The 19268-nt window shown below is 52.7% G+C and overlaps 1 protein-coding gene across 4 annotated transcripts in view; it reads left to right on the forward strand.

Annotated features, from left to right (window-relative positions):
- Positions 1 to 7114, forward strand: part of ercc6l2 (excision repair cross-complementation group 6-like 2) — a 137793-nt gene extending 130679 nt beyond the window's left edge. For all 4 annotated transcript variants that reach the window (XM_072516736.1, XM_072516738.1, XM_072516739.1 and 1 more), the window contains exon 20: positions 1967 to 7114. In XM_072516736.1, coding sequence (XP_072372837.1) covers positions 1967 to 2942 — 976 coding nt within the window. In that variant the 3' untranslated portion in view covers positions 2943 to 7114. The remainder of the gene's footprint in view (positions 1 to 1966) is intronic.
- The last annotated feature ends 12154 nt before the right edge of the window (positions 7115 to 19268 follow it).

Genomic DNA, 19268 nt, shown 5'->3' on the forward strand with positions numbered 1-19268 from the left:
CCGGTGGTGCAGCTGTGCAAGCATTCCCTGGCAAATACTTTTTTTTGCCCACCGCCACAGAGGAATCTTGCAAATAGGATTAGCCATAGATCTGAAAATAATACCAACACATAAAAATGGTAGCAAGTGACCGGAAACCTTTCTATTGCTGTGTTTCTGTTACTAATTCAAGAGGTGATAGAGGAATTTTTAAACTTCCTGCACCATTGCTAATTGCAATAAAAAGCACTGGATCCATGTCCGAGTGACAGCTGAGCCAGCTGGGGAGGTGGAGAGAGAGAGAGAGAGACAGAGAAAAAGGAGGTATCAATAGAAGTCCAGCATTTTGTTACCACTATATGCTAACTGGTAATAGGACTTTCCTGACTCCTGGTCAAACAATCTTGCTTTGAAACACATTCTGGTCTGCGTCACCTTAGCTTATATCAGCAGGAGAACAGAAAATACGGCACAATGTTGACTATTCAGCCATCTGGTCTGTGTCAGTATTTATGCTGCACACAGCCTTCTTCATCCATTTCTTGTCATCATAACCCTGTATATCTTTCTCCCTTATGTAATCTAAAATGTTCAGTCTTGCCTCAACCCTGAATCTTGATCATGTCACGATATGGTCATGTTCTTATGTGCATTCTGTATATTTAATTTGTAGAATGATGGCTGGTTGGAAGTAAATGATAAGATTGAAATTTAATAAGATGGGGTTTGAGTGGGATTATAAACCACAAGTTTGAAGCTTGAATGGCTTCCGATTGGTTCCTTGAATAAGTACAGCTTTCTTACTCAGCCCTTGCCACATATTATTTCCTAATGATTCAAATGTGTTGCAACCTGTATGAAGTTGCTTTGAAATGAAGACTTCTGAGAGAGGCCATTATCGTCTCATAATGATATTCGCCCCAAATAATGCCAAATTATTTAGAGGGATCAAATGCGATTTATTCAGCGTTTAGAAAGCAAAGTGACAAAAGTATTAGGAATATATGTTGCATTTGTACATTAGGTGATACTAATGTGGGGATTAAGGAGTATCATTTGATTTCAATGACCTTCAGCTTCTCCAGTACAATGTAATCTCCCCCCACGACCCCTATGTCTCCAACAACAAAAAGTCTTTGGGAAATAATTCATCTGGTAGGATTAATCTTTGTCTCAATAATTACAAATACCCCACAGGAGATCCAACATATCAGGTTAAGAAGGCATTGAAGTAATATTCAGCCAGCATTTGGTCAGCAAGCGCTTACAATAATGTAAAAAGGATCAATGTGCTTTTTAATTTCCAGGTTGCAACACAAATGGGTCAATCACTTGCTAGTTTGTACCAGGCAAGCATTCACCAATACATGACCTGTACTGAATTAGAAAATATATTTGGATCAATATCCACAAGTGAAAAGAATGGTATTAATGGAGCCACTTGCTGATTATGGGCGGCACAGTAGCACAGTGGTTAGCACTATTGCTTCACAGTGCCAGGGACCGGGGTTCGATTCCCGGCTTGGACCACTGTCTGTGCAGAGTCTACATGATCTCCGGTGTTTGCGTGGGTATCCTCTGGGTGCTCCGGTTTCCTCCCACAGGTCCCAAAGACCTGCTTGTTAGGTGAATTGGGTGTTCTGAATTCTTCCTCTGTGTCGCCAAACAGGCGCCGGAATGTGGTGACTTGGGGATTTTCGCAGTAACTTCATTGCAGTGTTAATGTAAGCCTACTAGTGACACTAATAAAAATTATTATTATTATTTAGGCCATTGGATGACCTCAGTTGCAATGTCAAGCATTTGGCCGGGGAAGGGAAGCGGGAAATGTGGAGGAGAGGAGGGCAGAAAATAGAAGCAGTGATTTGGCAGTATTAACTCTTTAAGAGATTTTGAAGAAGTAGCACTTTTTCACTGTAGCTTTAAATATTGAATTGTTTACTTAATAGTCCTGTTTGAAGAAAAAGCTATTGTCTTCCTGTTGCAGAAAACAACTCTCTGAAATGGCTGAGTATTTCAACATGGCCTCAGTGGAAGATCTTGCAGAGCATGTTTTAAGCAGCACGCCGCAGCATCGGCTGACAATGCTGAGGGAGTTTTACACATCCCGGTACCCAGAGCTGAGAGGCATCATGCCAGCCGGGCCCCCAGAACCTCCCCTTGAGGATGGTGCTACAGTGGAAAGTTCAAGAGTCTGTATTGCCACAGACCATTCGGAGAGTCGGGAGAAAAAACAAATCAGCTCTTTGAGTCAAGGATTATCAGGCGGCAGAACAAAACATTTCAGGACAGAGCATCTGAAAGATGATGTGACATGTTTTGAAACACAAAATAATGTTATTTCAGAAAAACGTGACGATAAGTCAAGACTGCCTCATATTAAAATTAATAAAATGTGGGGCAAATCCTTTTCTACTCATTTTGCTGAAGGTGTTGACAGTAGCATCAATGTGGATTTTTCAAGTTCTCCAACTACTGTACTTTCAAAGAGTAAACCAAACAGGAGAGAGCCAAGTTCCCGAGCGGCTGTGAAACGTCAGCAGCACCATGAAGACAGAGGGCCACCAGAAGAAGGATCAAAGTGCAACTCCGATAAAAACCAAGAATCAATACAGTCTAAAACTAGCTCAATCACAGAGCTGCTTGGTGACACCTCAATACTGGATGCGTTGTTTGAGAGAAAGAAAAACCATACTGCACAGCCAGTAAAGACTTCAGGGCACATTCCAAAAGGAAAATGCAAACCAAAAGATTTCTGGGATTTCCTCAATCAAAGTGACAATGAGTATGTCAGTACACCAACAGATTTATCTGTGATAGAGCGTTTATGTTTGAAATCAAAGAAAAAAGGAGAAAAATCAGACGACACACTTTGGAAAAAGAATGACAAGTTTTTATGGAAAAAAGGTGAACCAAAGAATGACTCTGGTGCCTCGACATCGGGCACATTTTTAGCGAGTTAACTTGATGGAGAAGAGTGACAGAAACCTACACATGAACAATAATTTAACTGATTTAAATAGAATAATTATAAAAATGAAAAATTCAAATATAGAAATTTATTTGAATTTCAATTGATGGCAGTAATGGGTTATGGTAAGAAGACCCAATAGCATTGTTGCATCCACACCATTTGGGACAGTTTTACAATTGATTCCTTGTTTTATGTTAATTAATTTGTCACTCTCAGGATCTGAGCATTTTTATAATTTCGGATTTTCAGTACGCACAGCTATCATTTTATATAGAAAGGATCATGGCCGGAAGTTTTTGGATAGCGGGATCTCGATTCCTGACATCTGAAGAGTCAGCGGGGAACATGTCCACTCTAACTCTTGAGTGTCCCACAGCCATTTCAGCCTAGAATGAGCGTTAAGCAACTGCTAGCAAGACGTGCGCCCCCTCACTCAGGAAGAAGTCATGCCTTAGAGACCTACCGGCCAATCTGGGCTGGAATTCTCCGGTCGTTGAGATTCTCAGTTCCCGCCAGCAGCACAACCCGCCCGCGGATTTCGCAGTGGCGTGGAGTGGCTTCAATTGGAAATCCCATTGACAAGCAGCAGCGGGAGTAGAGAATCCCATCGCCAGCGAAGGGCACGCTGCCGAGAAACACAGGGCTTGTGGACCAGAGAATCCAGTCCCTGATTAGCTGGCATCTCTCCAGTTCCTGCAGCAACAGTGCTGCAATGGACAGAAGAAGAAATGCAGGAAGATGCATGAGACTAAGTCTGGGAACCATAGAAAAGTTACAGGGCAGAAAGAGGCCATTCAGCCGATATTTTCTGCACCCGGATAAAAAGAGAAAACGGAAATACCCGCTCATTTTAACCCATTTTCCAGGACCTGGTCTGTAGCCTTGCAGGTTACAGCACTTTGGGCACAGATCCAGGTACCTTTTAGATAAGTTGAGCATTTCAGCCTCAACCACCAACGTAGACAGTGAATTCCAGTCACCCACCACCCTCTGGGTGAAAAAGCTTTCCCTCCTGTGCCCCCTAATCCTTCCACCAAAACCTTAAATCAATGCCCCCCCCCCGGTAATTGACACCTCAGCTCGGGGAAACTACCCGGCCGAGGCCTCTCATAATTTTGCACAACTTAATTAGGTCACACAATAGCTTCCTCTGTTCTAAGGAAAACAACCCTAGTCTCTCTTCATAGTTGCAATCTTTAAGCCCTGGCAAGATTCTTGTAAGCCTCCTCTGCACTCTCACCAGAGCAATTATGTCCGCCCTATAATGTGGTGACCAGAGCTGTACACAAAATTAACAGCCATGCCCTAACCAGCATTTTACACAGTTCCATCATTACATCCCTGTTTTTGTATTCAATACCTCACCCAATAAAGGAAAGCATTCCATTTACTTTCTTGATCATCTTGTCAACCTGTCCTACCACCTTCAAGGATGAGCGAACAGACACTCTAAGCTCTCTCACTTCCTCAACCCCTCTCAATATCTTCCTGTTTATTAAAGATTCCCTTGCTTTTTTTGCCCTCCCCAAATGCACCACCTCACACTTTTCCAGATTAAATTCCATTTGCCACTTCTCCATCCACGCAACGAAACCATGGTTATATTTCTGGAGTTGACAGCTATCCTCTTCACTATCAACTACACAACCAAATTTTGGTATCATCTGCAATTTCCGAATCATGCTTCCCACATTTAAATCTAAATCTTTAAAATACACAACAAACAGCAAGGACCCCAACAATGAGCCCTGTGGAACATTACTGGAAACGTTTCCATTTGCAAAAACATCCACCAATCATTACCCATTGTTTCCTGTCACTCAGCCAATTTTGGATCCAACTTGCTATCTTCCCCTATGTCTCAGGATATCTCACGTTTCTGACCAGTCTGCCATGTGGAACCTTATGAAATGCTTTCCAGAAATCCATGTAGACCGCATCCACTGCACTACCCATAACCATTCTCCTTGTCACTTCCTCAAAAACTTCTATGAAGTTGGAAAGCCATGACGCCGGATTCTCCATTCCTGAGACTAAGTGTTGATGCCGAGGCAGGATTCATGGAGTTTAACAACAGCAAAACTGTCTCTGCACCTGGACCAATTCAACAACCGTTAAGGGGCAAGCACCAGCACCACATGGAACACAATCAATTCCAATGAGAAACGGTGCGGATTCGCCCAGTCCGACATTGCCACTCGGAAGGCTGACAAGCTGAAGCCCCATATACACACTTCACTCCCCACACGCGCCATCGCAGCCAACAAGTTGGCAGCAAGACATGAGGCCTCAGGGTTCACCGATAAGGAACTGGATGCCATGGAGGAGAGACCTGGGATCAGTATCCCGGGGATGGGAAGGAGGCTGCCAGTTGCCGCCGTTCCCTGGGCCTGGGCGTAGGTGTAGAGGTGGTCAGCGCTGTGGCAGCACCGTGCCAAATAAAACTGCACAACCTCCTCAGGGCGGCCAGGGTGAGTAGGCAGCATTGTGCCCCTAGCACCAGCCCCTGTCCCACACAACATTAACCCTACTCTCCTACCCGGAGAGCGGGAGATCTTCCATCCTGTAGCACATGCCGGCACCAATACCAGCCGCCATGGCTGGGTGCCCTGGCCACTGACACCTCCTAGGCTGCATGCGTCAGACTGTCTAACACTGCGTTTCTGTGCCACCCCTTAGGAGAAGGCCGCACACAAACGCCGGGAGGGGGGGGGGGGGAGGGGGGGGGGGCAACCGCCGGACCTGCCGCCCATCACCGCAGCAGAGCAGAGGGCATTGGACGTGGTCTGCGGGCCCGAAGAAAGGGCAGTCACCGGGCTGGAGGTTGGCATCGGGTGAGGAAACTACACCCTGATGAGTTGTGGTTTCCCATGCTACATGTGTCAGCGCCCCCACCACCAACCCACACTCACACAACCCCCCCCTCCCCCACCCAGCGATGCAGTCATGCATCTTGTCTTGTATCTTGCAGGTGTCCCCAACCCCAGCCACAGTCAGAGCCCAGGTGCCGAGCAGCGACAAGAACAATACCGACAGGAATGGGAGTTATTGACCCGTGTTCCAGGACACCCTGGAGCTCGAGTCCAGGGACACTCAGCTCGGTTGGGCACTTTAGTGAAGAGGCTCCTGGGACACTATCTGGTGCGCACCACACACATGCTCCGGTACAGCAGGTGGAGGCAAGAACTTCCGAGGTGGCGGACAGTCGGAGGGCGGGTCGACCCCGGGGACTTGCTGCCTTCCAGACGGGCTTCTGGAACAGACAGAACCATCGATTGTGGAGATACAGTCGCAAAGCCAGGGACAACATGAGGGGTTGTCGACGGTCATCCAGCCCCTGCAGGTACAGTTGGAGGAGTCCAACCACGTGCAGGAGCAGGAGGTTGTGCCGACCATGCATGCCACCCAGGCCAACACCGCCCGGGTGACATCCATAGTGGAGTCCTTGGAGGCAAATGTTTCGGCCATGGATCAACATATCCAAGGCTTGGGGCATTCTGTGCAGACGTCGACCGAGGCCCAGGACAGGACTACCGTTTTGCAGAGACACCTGGGCATTGCAGTGCCGCTCACGAGCATAGCCCAGTCACAGCGGGCCATGGCTGAGAGTGTCAGCCGAGGCACTAGTCAACGTGGCACAGACCCAGAGGGAGGTGGTCCAGTCCCAGAGGGAGATGGTGCAGTCACTAGCTGATGTGGTACAGACCCAGAAAGCGGTGGCATAGTCGCAGCGTGAAGTGGCGCAGTGGCAGACGGAGGTGGTCTACTCCCTGTGCTCCATGGCCGCAAGCTTGTCGAGCCCGCGCCGGTGACTCCCGCAGGGGAGGTGCCGGAACAGCACAGCCCTTCGGACCCCCCCCCCCCCCCGGTCGCATCACATGGGCAGTGGGCAGAACAGGATGGCATCATGCCACCTGGGACACCCAAGCAGCTACCCTGTTGCTCCAAAGGGGACCCATTTCAGAGGGCAGGAATCACAGAAGACCTACTCCACTCCTGATGTACCGCCTGGGGATCCACCCATAACATTAGGGCCTGTAAGGCCAGAAAAGTAGACTCCAGTTAGGTAGGCACGGGTGCAGGACACAGTTTAGCGATAGGGGCTAGGGCACAAGCGTGTATATATGTTTTCACATTAAACACATGTGGACAATGTTACAATCTGCCTCCGTGCTCTGTCAAAAGGGTGTGAGGGGTGGATTGTTCTGGGCTTGCCGCAAAGGGGAAGGGGAGATGGCGGGATATTGTGGGTGGGCTTGGTCCAGGGACCAAGGTTTAGCCAGCACTCACCGCTCTGGTGTCCCACCCCAGAGAATCGATGGGACCATGTGATGGAATGGCCAGCTAGCATGGGCAGGAGTCAGACGTGTCAAACGATGCAGAGACCCAGAGCAGGTTGACATCATCCTCCATTCCATGGACCAGACCCGCTGTTACTGCCAATCGTGGGCCCGCAACCCGTAGTGTGGCAGGTATGTATCATGGAGAGCGTTGCAGGCAGGGGTTGGCCGGGGGGGGGGGGAGGGCGGTGGTAGGTGTGGAGGTGGGATGCGGTGTCCGTGCCCCAGGCCATTCTCTCCCACCCAACAGTCGGTGAACCTGGAGACGATCAGAGCACCCCATGTCCGGCTCATTCCCACCCTCTCTGCATCCTCCTCGTCGGACGAGGACTGACATTCGTCATCATCCTCATCCAGCACGTCGCCCCTTTATTGCCCGATGTTTGGAGGCGGCAGCAGGCCACCACGATATGGGCGACCCTCCCAGTGCTATATTGGAGAGCCGCTCCAGAGTGGTCCCGGCACTTGAACCACAGGATGCCGAAGCACCGCTCGATCACGCCCCTGGTTGTTGCATGGGTGTTGTAGCGGGTCTCCGCGTCAGTCTGTGGCCTGGATAGGTGTCATCAGCCACGGCCGCAGTGAATAACCTGTTGCCCAGGAGCCAAACCTCCCCAGCCAGGGGTGCTCCTTTAAGCCAGGAACTGTTGAGTTTGCCAGGATGAAGGCGTCGTGCACGCTGCCCAGTATGATGGTCACACACCAGCTGCACGTTCGTCGAGTAGAACTCCTTTTGATTTGTGAAGATCGACCTGTCATCTGCAGGTGCTTGTGGGGCGACATGCAGCCCATTGATCACCCCCTAGACCCGGGGCATCTCAGTGATGGCAGCGAACCCTGCTGCCCAGGCATCCTCATGGGCTGGGAACACGGAAATGGATGTATTGTGCCAACTGGGCATATAGGGCCTCCGTGATGGCACAGATGCACCTGTGCACCGAGCTCTGAGATCCCGGACAAGTCTCCACTCATGGCGTAGACGTTCAGGACGACAGTCACCTTGACGGCCGCCGGGAGCGGGTGCCCTCACCCATTCCCCCGCAGTGCCAGGTGTGCTATGATTTGGCGGATATGTCACATTGTCCCCCTGCTGAGCCAGAGCCTAACGCCATGCCCGGTCTGGCAGGTCCTTGAATGTCAGACACTGCCGATACATGCTAGGCCTCATGCAGCCTCCTTTGCACCTCGTCCTCGGCCAGTTGGGCAGCGAGCTCTCCATCCTTATTGGATGTGAATCTGTGGAACACTTTGCCGCAGAAGGCTATGGAGCCCCAATCACTGAGTGTCTTTAAGACAGAGATAGATAGGTTCTTGGTTAATAAGGGGATCAGGGGTTATGAGGATGAGAAAAATATCAGCCATGATTGAATGGGGCAGCAGACTCGATGGGCCGCGGGGCGTAATTCTGCTCCTATGTCTTATGTCTTCTGTTCCTCTGGGGTAGGCTCCGCTGCTGCAGCTTCCTCCTCCTCAAGCACTCCAGCTCATATAGCCTCAGTGCATCCCCCAGGGCTGCGGCAACTATGAGGAAGGCCACCAGAGCTGGTTGAATACCAATATGCATTGTCTGCAGGGAGTGAAAGCCCATGTTAGCATGATGCATATCCCCGTGCCCAACCAGGTCCCACACGCTACATGGTGGCCCCGGTTGGCACTGCGGACCCTGCCCTTGCATGTCCCTCATCCCGGCCCCGTTGGTTCCCGACACCACAGGGGCCTATGACCATGGCGCCCAATCCTGCTGCAAGCGGTACTGTCGGTTGGTGCTGCCCTTACCAGGGTACGCTCTGCGGCCCCTGTCCCCCCCCCCCCCCCCCCCCCCCCCCCCCGTTTACGGGCTACTGTGGGTGTTGCCATTGGGTGGGCCACATGATGCCCCACTGGCGGTGGCGGCCAAGGCTGGTTTGGGGAGCAGAAGTGGTATGATGGAGGATGGGGGCTGGCGTGGTGGGGTAGGGACTGGGGTGGTGGGTGGGGCTAAGGTGCGTGGGTGGAGGCACCCATACGGCCGGTGTCAGTGGGGTGAGCAGCAAGATGGCTGCCTTGAAGGCTGCGGCAATGACAGTCCGTAGCTGGACACCGCCCCAGTCATGTGGGGGGGTCACCCATGGCCCGTCACCAACCCCACTTTCCCCCACCCTCACCACCCGGCCCTGGCAGAACCCCCCAGCCCAGCCAGTGTCAGGACCGGCAGCCCACGCTCACGCCTCTGCATGTTCAACCTTCTCTCTCCCTCAGCAACAGGGCCTGTTTCCCGATTTTTTAAAAGCATAAGAGAAGCTCCCCGTCGGGAATTACCCTTGGTGGAGGCGGAGCATTGCGGATGCCCCGGAGAATACCGGGCCGGGCCCACTAATGATATGCAAACGGCATTTACTGTACGTGCAGAATGGAACGCATTGACACCGTTATCGAGGAAACTGAGAATTGCGATTTGGCGTGAAACCGGTGCCAAAACCAATTCTCCGCCCGATTGCCTTTCCCGGTTTCGATGTCGGATGATGGAGAATCCCGCCCATGATCTTCCCCTAACAAAACCATGCTGACTCTCCCTGATCAATTCTGGGCCATGTCCTTTGTATTGTATGTCATTTGCTGCTTTGCGGCATTGGTTGTTTTTGCTTGTGAATCTGTCTAAAACAATATGAATGTAAGGGAGCATGTCACACTATCTGCACCTTTACAGTTTGCTCCATTCTATTTTTCTTGGTGATATCATTAAATATTCTGATGCATAGCACCTTTACGCATGAATTTAGCTAAAAATCCAATTATACACATAAACTTGAAAACTGTAAATTCCTTTTCTGTATTAATTGTCAAAGATTGATTTCTGAAAACTTATGATCTACTCTTCAAGAACATAGGAAGAAGACTACGTTGTTCAATCTCATAAAGCGGAATTAAATCATGGCTGTACACAACTCAACTCCTTCAACACATGGATGTCTTGAAAATTTCCCAGCATCCATAGTATCACAGCACAGACATATTGCTATTAATTTACAATAGTTGCAAAGAACATTTTGAATTGTGCCCACATAATTTAGGTTCCATTTTTTTCATCTGGGAATACAGATTTGAAGGAAGGTTTATTACAGCTCAAAATTAGCAGTTGTAAATGTTTGACGGTGTCACGTCAGTGTGCTGCTATTTTCTAGTATGTTCAAGAGCATGAGATAGGAGCAGTGGTATACCATTCAGCCCACTGAAGCTGCTCTGCCACTTAATATGATCATGGCTAATCCCGGGCTTCAACTCCACTTTCCTGCCTGCTCTCCTTATCCCTTGATTTCCTGAGGGAACAAAGGTCCATTTATCCCATCTTTAAATATAGTCAACAATAGAGAATTCACCATCTTCTGGTAGACAATTCCAAAGATTCAAAACCTGCTGAGTGAAGAAATTCCACCTCATCTCATTCCTAAATGATTGACACCTTGGGCGAAATTCTCCCCAAACGGCGCGATGTCCGCCGACTGGCGCCCAAAACGGCGCCAATCAGACGGGCACTGCGCCGCCCCAAAGGTGCGGAATGCTCCGCATCTTTGGGGGCCGAGCCCCAACATTGAGGGGCTAGGCCGACGGCGGAGGGATTTCCGCCCCGCCAGCTGGCGGAAACGGCCTTTGTTGCCCCGCCAGCTGGCGCGGAAATGACATGTCGGGGCGGCGCATGCGCGGGAGCGTCAGCGGCCGCTGACAGTTTCCCGCGCATGCGCAGTGGGGAGTGTCTCTTCTGCCTCCGCCATGGTGGAGACCGTTGCGGAGGCGGAAGGGAAAGAGTGCCCCCACGGCACAGGCCCGCCCGCGGATCGGTGGGCCCCGATCGCGGGCCAGGCCACCGTGGGGGCACCCCCCTGGGTCAGATCGCCCCGCGCCCCCCCCAGGACCCCGGAGCCCGCCCACGCCGCCTTGTCCCGCCGGTAAATAGGTACTTTAATTTACGCCGGCAGGACAGGCAATTTATCGGCGGGACTTCGGCCCATCCGGGCCGGAGAATCGAGCGGGGGGGCCCGCCAACCGGCGCGGCCCGATTCCTGCCCCCGCCGAATATCCGGTACCGGAGACTTCGGCATCCGGCGGGGGCGGGATTCACGGCGGCCAACGGCCATTCTCCGACCCGCTGGGGGGTCGGAGAATGACGCCCCTTATCCGGAGAACCTTCCCCGAAGTTCTAGATTCTCCAGAAGTGCAAACTCCTCAGAATCTTGTGTTTCATTGAGACCGCCTCTCATTCTTCAAAACTGATCTTGTGGTTATCAAAGACCACAACCTCATTGGTTTTTCCACAAGCCAATCATAAGACTCAAAACCAATAATTGAAGTGCCAGTGACCAATGGGCTACTGTATACTTCTAAAATCACACCTCAACCCAAATTGCCTTTTCACCGCTAAACCAGAAGTCCGTCAAAAAAGCAACAATCAGTTCAATCACATGAATACCAGCAGCCACTGAATTTGCTTGAAAGCAGTACAAATTTATTTGTATTTTCTACTTTATAACCAAGTTGCATGAAAGCACCACTCAATTATAAAGGTCAGCCCACAAAAGACAGCAATGTTTTAGTTATGGATATATATTCCAATATCTAATTTGATTGCTGCAATTCAGGCCTCACACATCCCCAATTTTAAACACTTCACTGTTGGCAGCCATGGCTGGGATTCTCCCTTTTGGAGACTCAAGGGTTTCCGTTTTCCAGGGGGCTAGCAAGGCCCTGGCATGTGTCCCGCAGCTCTGGCTGCCAGCGGGACCCTGTTGGCCAGGCCACGAATGCGCACGCCGGCCGCAAGCTGGTCCGTGCATGCTCGCAGTGGCCCACTTCGGCGCGGGCGCTGCCGACATGGCGGAGCCACACAGCAGGCCCACGCAGAGTAAGGTAGGTCCCGCCCAGATCGCAATGGCCCATCACTGAGGCCCCCCCCCTCCCCGGAGTCAGATTCCTCCCGCCCGCTACCAGGACCATGGCAGGGGTCCGACCTCCCGCCGGGTGGTATCAGATGTAAACCACGCTGGCGGGAGTTCGGCCGGTCGCCCGCGAAGAATCACCGCGGAGGCCTATTTCAGTGGCCGGCAACCGCGCGGGCGCGATTGGCGCCGATTCTCAGGTTGGCGGCTTGGCGGGAATTTCCCGGGCCCCTGGTGATTCTCCGACCCGGCGCGGGCTCAGAGAATCCTGCCCCATGTCTTCTAGATGCCTGCACTCCAGGCCCAGAAATTAATATCCTAAATCTCTCTACTTAGTGTTTTCTACCAGGGGTTGGTTTAGCACAGGGCTAAATAGCTGGCTTTTAAAGCAGACCCAGGCAGGCCAGCAGCGCGGGTTCAATTCCCGTACCAGCCTCCCCGAACAAGCACCGGAATGTGGCAACTAGGGGCTTTTCACAGTAACTTCATTTGAAGCCTACTCGTGACAATAAGCGATTTTCATTCCATTTCATTTCACTTATCCATCAGACTCTTCCCTCTTCAACACATAAACCTACCAGCTTGAGCAGAACGTCTCAAAACACAAAGAAAGATTTGGAGAAATCAGCTCAGGAATGTACAAATATAGTTCAAGCAAAGCTCCTAAGCAGGCAATATTTAAGATTTAATTTGAAAATTTGGGGTGTAACGGTGGAGACCCTGATGGCAGCAAGGATTGGATGCATGTTTCAGAGAAATGTTGAGAGTGGCCTAATGGCCTCATCGTGGCCAACTCGATGACCCAACGAGGCCACTAAATCTAGGGAAAGGCCTCTCGTAAGATTTCCGCCTCGCAAGATCTATTGAGATCTCGCGAGACGTCACGATCTGGATCTCGCCCTCACTTTCGCTGGATTATGCCGAGGCCGGAAGACCTCGCCTTGGCGATGCTTAGCACTGATTCAAACAAACGTTGACTAGGCATAACAGCACCTGGGGTGGGGGACTCCCAGGCCATTGGAGGCCCCCGGGTAGTCAGGCTCTGGACAGGTTGTTACTCTGGCACCCAGGCACCTTGTGACTGCCAGGCACCTTGACAATGCCACCCTGGCACTGTCAGGGTGCCCAGGTGCCACTGCCAGGCGGCAGTTCCAAGGTGCTAGGTTGCCCATACGGGTGTGCCCTGCCTTTAAGGGATGGGGTGAGGGAAGGCCCCAAGGACCCCTTTGGTAATTTGGGACAAATGAGGGTGGGAGGGACAAGAGGCCATGGTGGGGGAGCAGAAGGGGGTCAAATGAAATGCCACCCCTATCCACGAGTCATCTTTCTATGAGCTGAGCTCATCAGTGCAGGAAATTAGGTAAGTGCGGCCTCGGCAGGGCAGGGCGTTCCTGACCAAGGCTTAAAAAAACTAGGTCATTAACTCTGGGAAACACCCTGCTCTACGTGCCCAAAACGGGTCTCTGTTTTTTGTACGTTTAATCTCGCCCATTATGTGAAGCGTGGCAGTTTATATTTACATTTTGGATTTATGAAGGATATTGAAATGCAGTTGCAATATCTCTCATGTTTCTAGTCCAGGCACCAGAAACACTAAAATTGCGATCTTGTAGAGAATTTGCAGCCTAACCAGTGGAATTAGGGTTGCTAATCTTCCCAAGATTTCCTGAAGTCTTCAGAAATTAAACATTAATCTCTTGGGCCCGACTACAAGTGGCCTATGAATAAAATCAAGGCATTAAAAAATGTTTTTTCCTCTCATTTTCTTTAAATGGTTTTGATTATTTGTTACAGAAATACTGGAGATAGGGAAATGACTGTCTGACTAGGCAGAGCAATTAGAAGTGAGAGTTATGTGTTGAAGTCTCCGGGAATGTGTCTATCTAGGGCTATGGGAGGCGGTGGCCTAGTGATATTGGGTACGATTTAATGGAAACGTTTCTAAGTGTGGTAGCGAATGGGAACTACCGCGAGGTTCCAACGCTCGACCCGGCGAGGCCGTCACCGGTATCAAACATTAATTGGTCCACTTAATAAGGCCCCACAGGCTTCACGCCGCAAATTATGGTCCCGCCGGCTGATTCCACCAGGACCACGTCCAGCTCCCTGCTAACAAGGGGGAGCAACACGTAAACCGATCCTGCAGAGCAATCCCCACACAGCTCGTAGCCATGCCAGCGAGAAGATGCCGATGTTGACCAGATTGTTGGACGCAGTCGAGACCAGACGAGGGCTTGGAGGGTCAGCCATAGGGCAGCCAGTGCCGCCTGGGAGGAAGTGGCAGCGACCATAGCTCGGGGAGCGTCACTAGGAGGACCGGCACCCTGTGCCCTAAGAAGATCAGTGTCCTCCACCAGGCCGCACGAGTGGGTTGGCACCTGCCCGCCACACCCTGCCCAGCAGCGTACCATGTCCAGCAGTGCCACCTATGCCAGCACCCCCTTACTCCCCATTCCCCATCCCTCCCCATACTTTTCAGTTTGCCAAACTCCCCATCCGTTCACCCATATTCCGCAACCCCGCAATGAATGAGGCGCACGCCTTATGATGCCCCCTCTGGCCCCACAAGAGAAGATGGCCCACAACAGACGGGAGGCAGGGCGCTGGACATCAGAGTCCTCACCCCCTACGAGGAAAGGGCCCTGGATGGCCGAGGACAGATCGGTCACCGATGTGGGGGTTGGCATACGACGCAGAGGTGAGGCTCCTCCGGCGCCCCACCCTGCTGACCTGTCACGTGAGTTCATGCCATGCAGACTGATCCATCCCTCCCACTGACCACATGACCGTTCTCCCACCGGATCTCCATCTGACGGTGCCTCCCCCCCCCCCCCCCCCCCCCCCCCCAGCTTCCCATGAGAACACCCCGGAGGGGAGCTCCAGGGAGACCACCGTATTTGTGGCACAGTTGTCATCCCCACCCTCTACCAGCACAGAGACATGTAGTTCAGTGGGCGACAGCAGTAGTCAGATCTCTGGAGCATATTCTGGTGAGCACCACACAGATGCTGGTGCACATTAGGTAGAGGCAGGAATGCACAGGCATGATAGCAGTCGGAGGTATGCTGGATGCCAGGACCAAGCTGGGCCTCATTCAGATGCTGAGCCTCTGGATCAGGTTTACCAGAAGCTGACGCTAAGGTGTAGCCGTGAGATTCAGAGGGGGATGTCAGCGACCCCCCAGCAGGTCCATGGAAAATTGGAGGAGCCCCAGAGGCTACGGCCGCAGGATATAGTGCCAGCAATGCGTGGCATCAAGGACAACACTAGGGTAGCGACCGCAGTGAAGAGACGTGCACAATGACAGTAGCATGAGTGGAGATGTCCAGGGTATGGCTCAGTCAGTGACCATGGCAGAGTGCCTCGACAGCATGTCCCAGTTGGTGTGTACCTCTCCCATATGGACCATGATGAGGCATTGCGGAGAATGTCGCAGTCTCAGGTGGGCATTGCCGAAACACTCTAGAGCCAGGCGACGGTGGCCACCAGCTCCCCCGAGTTCCACCCCCCTGACAACAATGTGTCTCAGAGTCAGCACCTGTAAAAGGGTGACACAGCTGGGCATGTGTCACCAGCAAGTGGGCCGGGGCCCTCCAATCCCAGGGCCCCCAGAGGAAACCCACAAGGGGTGCCACCTCTGATGTGCATCCTGGGGACGCACTTAGATGCAGTGGTAGAGGACGGATGGCTGAGCAGGTCAAGGATCACTGAGAGGACACGTGGGGGGGGGGATGAAGAAGTGGGGAGAGGGAGGGGTGGGGGAGGTGAGGTGGCACCATGGGGGGCTAGGGACAGTTGGGGACACATGTACAGCATTAAAAAATGTTACTCCCGAGAAATATGACACCTCTGGCACTATGTTCCGCAATGCGGGCTGACCACCAATCCCCTGCCCCAGCACCCCCTGCGCAAGGAGGTCTTGGAATTCCCCATCCTACCCAGGCACACCACGTGCAAGTGATAGATGTGAGTGAGCACTCAGTAGGCAGGCAGGAGTCAGACTATGGTATAGATTGAGGAGCACCAGCACTCCGCTCTCAGCAGGCTATCATCACCCCCCTGCCTTCAACAGTGACCCGGTGACAGTGCGAACACAGTCCCATCACCCTGGAATGATGTTACACAACTTGGGAGGGTGTAACAGGGTGATTGACGGCAGGGGGGTTGCGGTGATGGATGAGGCCACGTCCTATGTGAAGCGGACAATAATGCGAGCCTCCATGGTCCTCCAGACTTGCCAGACCATCACCGCTGCTGCCTGCCCTCCATTCTCCGGCTGGTCCTGAGGGTCCGCCTCAGGCTCGTACTCCAGCCCCTCCTGGTATGGCGCCTCCTTGTAGGTGATGACATATTCCTCCATCTCCAACACGTCGCCCACTGCTGTGCCAGGTTGTGGAAGGCACAGCAGACCACCACAATTCGGGTGACCCTCTGGGAGGTGTACTGCAGTGCACCACCAGAGCGGTTAATGCATCAGAACCACATTTTACGCCATCCGATACACCGCTCAATGGCAGCCTGGGTGGCCGCATGGGCCTCGTTGTATCGGCTCTCCACATTGGTCTCCAGCCTCCATATTGGCATCATTAGCCAATCCTCAGCGAGTACCCCTTATCCCCCAAGAGCCAACCAGCCGTGTTGGGTTGTCGTCGAAGAGGCCATGGATGTCCAACTGCTCCGTGATGTAATTGTCGTGCACACACGTGCAAGATCTTCAGATGGTGGGTGCACAGGAGCTGCATGTTCAAGGAGTGGAACCCCTTCCTGTTAATGTAGGGGACTCCCTGCCAACCCAGTGCTCGCAAAGCGGCATGCATGCCATCTATTATCCCCAGACATAAGGCATACCGGCGATGGCTGAGAATTCTGTTGCCTGGGCATCTTGTTGAGCCTGGTAAATGTCAAAGTTTATATGGTTTGCTGCCCGGGCGCATAGGGCATCCATGACCTCACAGATGCACTTGTGGGCTGTAGCGTGTGAGATGCCACACAAGTCCCCACTCAAACCCTGGAATGTCCCTGATACGTAGAAGTTCAGGGCTGCGATGACCTTGATGGTCACCGGAAGAGGGTATCATCATCCTCCACGTAGTGGCAAGTCCATGAGGACATGGCACAGGTGCCACACCATCTCATTGTTGAGGCGGTGCCTCCTGAGGCACACGCTGTCCGTCATCTGTTCGGAAGACCACGCTGCCTGTACACCCTGGGCCGTCGCAGGCCTCTCCCTCTGGGTCCCTCCCTGGCCTGATTGACAGCCGGGTTCTCAGGATGTGGGGCGGGGCCCTACACTGGGCCTCCACCTCGAGCCTCTGTCGAAGCTGCTGCCGCAGCCTTCTCTGGTGTCTGGCCACCTGGCCTGCCAGGGGCACCACGAGGGCAGCTTCCACAGGGTCCAAGATAACATCCATCCCATGGAATGTCTGTAAGGAATTGGAGAGAGTGTGAGACTGACAACCAGCGGTGTCTTCCACCGCTGGACTCCATATTTCCCCATTGCTCTCCCCTCCCCACATCCCCTGCCATCCAACACGCCCAGCCAACACATCCCAAGCCATAGCGGACCCCACACTCTGTACTCCAGACACCTGCACGTAATGTTATCTGGACGGGGCGCTGGTCTCCTCATCGGTGCACACACCAACACTCTGGTCACAGAGATGTCCTCAGTGCTGGGATCCAATCTCTGGGTATTCAGATGTTGGTTTCTGCGTCTGTGGTGTTACTTCCTGCAGCGCTCAGACATAGTGTCCAGGCATCACGTCTGATTTGGATGCTAGCCAATAACTTCCACCTGTTACGACTTGGGAATATTTTGTTCATTAAACAATCAACATCATACAAAAGGATTAAACCAAACACATCACAATAACCAATAGGCATTCACCACCGGTATAAACACAAAGCTCCAACAGTGCAGTTGTACAAAGAAACCCAAATGCACAGTAAACAGGCACCAGTCTATTAAAGTTCTCAATTGTCTGCGAGTGCATGCCTGCAGCAAACTGCTCGTATTCTCCCACTACGCAGTTCACAACAGAACTTTAAAGGTGTCATTCCAGTGCCTCCATCAAGGTGCTCGGTCAAGTTCGCCTCCAGCGCCGGCAGCATGTCAGTCCAATCCTGCCCCCGCCGTCCTCCAAATTCTCCGGCCCCCCAAAAATCAGCCCGGCGTGAGTCGCGCCGCCCGCCTCGGAGAATGGCGGGGTCCGGCGCGACTCAGTGGGTCCCGGGGCTGCCCGGATTCTCCGGCCCGCGATGGGCCGAAGTCCCGCCCGTCTTTTGCCAGGCCCGCCAGCGTAAATTGGAGTAGGTCCTTACCGGCGGGACCTGGCAGCACGGGCGGCCTCCGGGGTTCTTGGAGGGGCGCGGGGGGATCTGGCCCCGGAAGGTGCCCCCACGGTGGCCTGGCCCGCGATCGGGGCCCACCAATCCGCGGGCGGGCCTGTGCCATGGGGGCACTCTATTGTTCTGCACTGGCGGCTGTAGCAGTCCGCCATTGCCGGTGCGGAAACAAAGCGATCTGCGCATGTGCGGGGATGATGCCAGCACATGCTAGCGCTCCCGCGCATGTGCCAACTCACACCGGCTGGCGGAGACCCTTCGCCGCCGGTTGGCATGGCGCCAAGCCCCTTTCCCGCCGGTCGGCGGGCCGCAAACCACTCCGGGGCGGGCCTAGCCCCTGAAGGTGCGGCGGATTCCGCACCTTTTGGGCGGCCCGATGCCGGAGTGGTTCACGCCACTCCGTCCCGCCGGAGTTGTCCGCCCCGCCGATTCCCGCAGAATCCACCCCCGGCCACAGAAGTAGGAGGTGGCAGCAAACAAGTTCGCAGCCTCCAGGCGGTGACAGCTCCCGGCAAGAGCAAGCAACAAGTACAGGCCGTGGCCACCTGCAGATGCACATTAAACTCAACCAAGTAAACAAAAGTAAAGAAAATAAAGCAAAAAGGGATCACCCCTAATAGGGGTACTGCCCAAACTAAAACAAAGAGCAACAGAGGCTTAAAAAACAAATCAAAATGTGGTCGAAAGGATTTATAAAATACCCCAGGGCCTGCGGTGCAA

Source organism: Scyliorhinus torazame, chromosome 9 (genome assembly GCF_047496885.1).
Source record: "Scyliorhinus torazame isolate Kashiwa2021f chromosome 9, sScyTor2.1, whole genome shotgun sequence".
Taxonomy (NCBI): domain Eukaryota; kingdom Metazoa; phylum Chordata; class Chondrichthyes; order Carcharhiniformes; family Scyliorhinidae; genus Scyliorhinus; species Scyliorhinus torazame.